The sequence below is a fragment of the Epinephelus moara genome, chromosome 3, assembly GCF_006386435.1.
Source record: "Epinephelus moara isolate mb chromosome 3, YSFRI_EMoa_1.0, whole genome shotgun sequence".
Lineage (NCBI taxonomy): Eukaryota > Metazoa > Chordata > Actinopteri > Perciformes > Serranidae > Epinephelus > Epinephelus moara.
Window position 1 is genome coordinate 28,430,625 of NC_065508.1, and position 3,380 is coordinate 28,434,004.

The window sequence follows — 3,380 nt, forward strand, 5'->3', positions numbered from 1 at the left end:
GTGTGTCTATATGAGATAACATGAGCCCGCTGTAGGGAAGGACATTTTGTGCAGCTTATGTGTTCCTAAAATAAATTTGAATGCGTTTGGAGTTTGGTTAAGGCTGTTTCTCTTTTTCGGTGAAGTTATGTACAGTACACCAGCATCTTTTGGCTGCCGGGTGGTCTTATATTAATACCAAATATTTTTTCAACAGCCTTTTATTACTGAGGCATCTTGACTGAGAGTCTGCCAAAAAAAAAAAAAAAAAAATTAAAACAATTTACATTTTCTTACTTGGCCATTTGTAAGAAAAATATTTTAGAGTGAGAGCAGATGGAAATCAATTGAATCTCATCATTGCAACTCAATAAAAGCTGGTGGGGAAAACAGGGCTTCCATTCAGACAAATAGAAGAAAAATATTACAGAACAGAGGACGAAATCAAAATAATGAAATGGCAGCGCAGTGGGGGAAAATAATGTACTACTTCTCTTTACTAAGAAAGGTAATTGTTTAAGAGGCAGTAGTAAATCTGCTCTGAAGACCAAACTGAGGTTGCAGAACATGAATTTAAAAACTGAATTGGCCCGATAAAATCATTTCATGTTATCCTTTGCTGCCTTCTTTTTGATTATGTTCTGAATGTGGTTGTGTTCAGGAGGGGGCAGGGAGAGCATATACAGTACATCAAACCTGTTTCTCATTTATGTCCTTTGTACAATGATATGTAAAGCATTCCATGCATTTTTGGAGCTGTCGAAACTTCAGGGGAAAGAAAAAGAGAGGGAAGTAATGGCTTGAGACAAATCACAGTATACTGGAAAGAGTTTTTGTTATGCAGTAGAGGACGCGTGTGTGCAGACACATTTAGGGAAATGAATAAAGTGGCTGTGTAATTTTACCCTCATACAAAAGCCAACAGCACATTGATAATTACGAGTGGGGAAAGATGAAACAGGAAAAAAGGAGGTGGGGGGAGCAACAGGGTTATGCAAATGAGGATCAACACAAATCCAAAGTATGGATAGAACAAGGCACAGAATTTTCTGCAAATGGTTGAACTAAATAAAATTCGTACCAGCAGTTAGGGAGGTGTCGAAATGGTGAAGCTCTCTACAGTGATTTCTGGCAACGTCTGGCGCACCCTCCCCGCCCCCAACCCCATCCCCTTCTCAGTTTACCGAAAACCCAACCCCCTCCCATTTTTTGTCCTTTTTTGATTTTTTTTTTTTTTTTTTTTTACACACAAAACATTCCATCTACATCTGCAGACTAGACTAAACAACGGCTTAAAACCAGGCCTTTCTTTAAAACCTCGTCTCTCCTCTACTCCTCGTCCCCTCTACTCTCACTAAAAGTGATCCTGAACCAACTCAAATCCCTCCATCTGCCCCCCTCTCCCCCTGCCCCGGCCCCAAAAACAGCTCCCTGTCCCAAAGAGGACACTGGAGTGAGGGGTCCTGCTTTGATTAGATGTAGTACTCTTTCTTTTCGTCCGAGTTGGTGTGGCCACCCTCTGCGTTGATGATGGCTGTATCTGCATCCGCTGCGTCGTCTGCTCCTTTGGCTTCGTGTGTGAAGTAGGTACCTGAGGAGGAGGGAGGATGAAGGACAGTGTCACGGACTGGGTAATAGCCTGCTGCGTAGATGATACAAAAGATTAAAATGTGCCTCTACATCCCACAGCACCTAATTATGTAAATCCTTCTCCGTGTGGCCATTTACACAAACCTAACACTGGCAAGCTGTAATATTCAGATTATACATCATTTTCCCTCTTTTTCATTCAAATTGGCACATGAAAATCTGGGTTTTGAAATGATCTCGAGTGTGGGGAGGAGCACGGCTCACACCTTCAAATTAACCTTGTCAAGTTCAGAGGGGGGGAAAAAAAGGAACTAGCGAGCCCCTTCAAACTTCATTTACAAGATTTATTCATATCTATCACAGTCGAGGTTTATAACGGGCAATATTCCAGGTGTGCTTCAACTGTGGAAATAAAAGCACAAATGCTGCTCGAATAGATGGAAACAAGGTGTTCATTATTGTTGCACCGCAAAGATGGTGACAGGGATGTGTTAAGATTGCACCTAATAATGAAAAGCTGAATCCTGTTTTTTTTCCCTTTAGGTGTTTTCGTTCTCGCGTCAGCCATTATAGTCAGAAGCCCTTTGGCAAACAGCAGCATCAGAAAGACACTGATTTTTAATGTGAGACTATTTTAGTCAGTGTTTAAATCACCCAATCTGTTTATTTTGGAGAGGAAGACACCTCTATGGATAATTCGGCTCCCGGTAAAAAAACCCTGAACATCTGGATCTTAATTTGCAGCGATAAAAGGAGAGCACACATTTGCAGGTGCTGAGCTAGCGCCCCCCTCTGATACATGCCAAACAGCATTGGAGAAAACTGCTTTATTGAGTGTTTTTACCAATTCTAATCACCTGGTTGATTTGGAGAGGAGGAGACCTCTGCGGATAATTTGGCTCCTGGTTAAAACTTCCTGAACAATGAACACTGAAGGAATCCTAACTGGGAGGTCACGCTTGGCACACAGGAAGTTTAAGCTGCTTGCAATCTGCGATTCACACCACTAGATGTCACTGAAGCCCACACACTGCTCCTTCAAGAAGCTTAATGCAGAGAATTTTAGACTAAAAGTTGACTTGTAAATGTAGTTAATCTTTTAAATCTGGACATTTTTAGGCTTTCAGAATGAAACAGGTAAATGCAGTCAGGTTTTATTCAGTGTTTATACCAGTTTTAGATCCCAGGTCCATTTATTTTGGAGAGGAAGAGACCTCTGTGAATAATTCGGCTCCCGGTAAAAACTTCCTGAATATCTGAATCAGAAATAAGGAGTGCACCGCTAGGCAAGTGGCTTGTTTCCAACATGCCAAACAGTTTCACAGGAACACTAATTTGTAATGTAAAACTGTTTTATTTAGTGTTATCACTGGTTTAAATCACTTGGTCTGTTTGTTTTGGAGAGGAAGAGACCCCTGCGGATAATTCAGCTCCCAATAAATACCTCCTGAACATCTGGATCTTCAATTATCAGATGAAAAAAAGGCGAACACGCATTAGCAGGTGCTGGGCTGGCGGCCTGAGAGGAAGAGACCTCTGTGGATAATGCGGCTTCCAGTAAAAACCTCCTGAATGGCTGATTCAGAAATGAGATGTGCAGACATAAGCAGGTGCTAGGCGAGCGACTTGTTCCCGACATGTATCAGAGAAACATTAATTTGTAATCTTAAACTGCTTTATTCAGTGTGTTTATGAGTTTAAATCACCAGGGGCCTCATGTACAAAGGGTGCGTACGCATAAAAACGTGGCGTACGTCCTTTTCCACGGCAAAGTTCAGATGTATCAAGAGTGAAATGACCGTGGAAATGTG

The 3,380-nt window shown here is 41.6% G+C and overlaps 1 protein-coding gene across 6 annotated transcripts in view; it reads right to left on the bottom strand.

The window, feature by feature from the left end:
- Positions 1-233: 233 nt before the first annotated feature.
- The window catches only part of cadm1a (cell adhesion molecule 1a), a 599,487-nt gene continuing 596,340 nt past the window's right edge, over positions 234-3,380 (bottom strand). For all 6 annotated transcript variants that reach the window (XM_050040229.1, XM_050040233.1, XM_050040232.1 and 3 more), the window contains one exon: positions 234-1,570. In XM_050040229.1, coding sequence (XP_049896186.1) covers positions 1,452-1,570 — 119 coding nt within the window. In that variant the 3' untranslated portion in view covers positions 234-1,451. The remainder of the gene's footprint in view (positions 1,571-3,380) is intronic.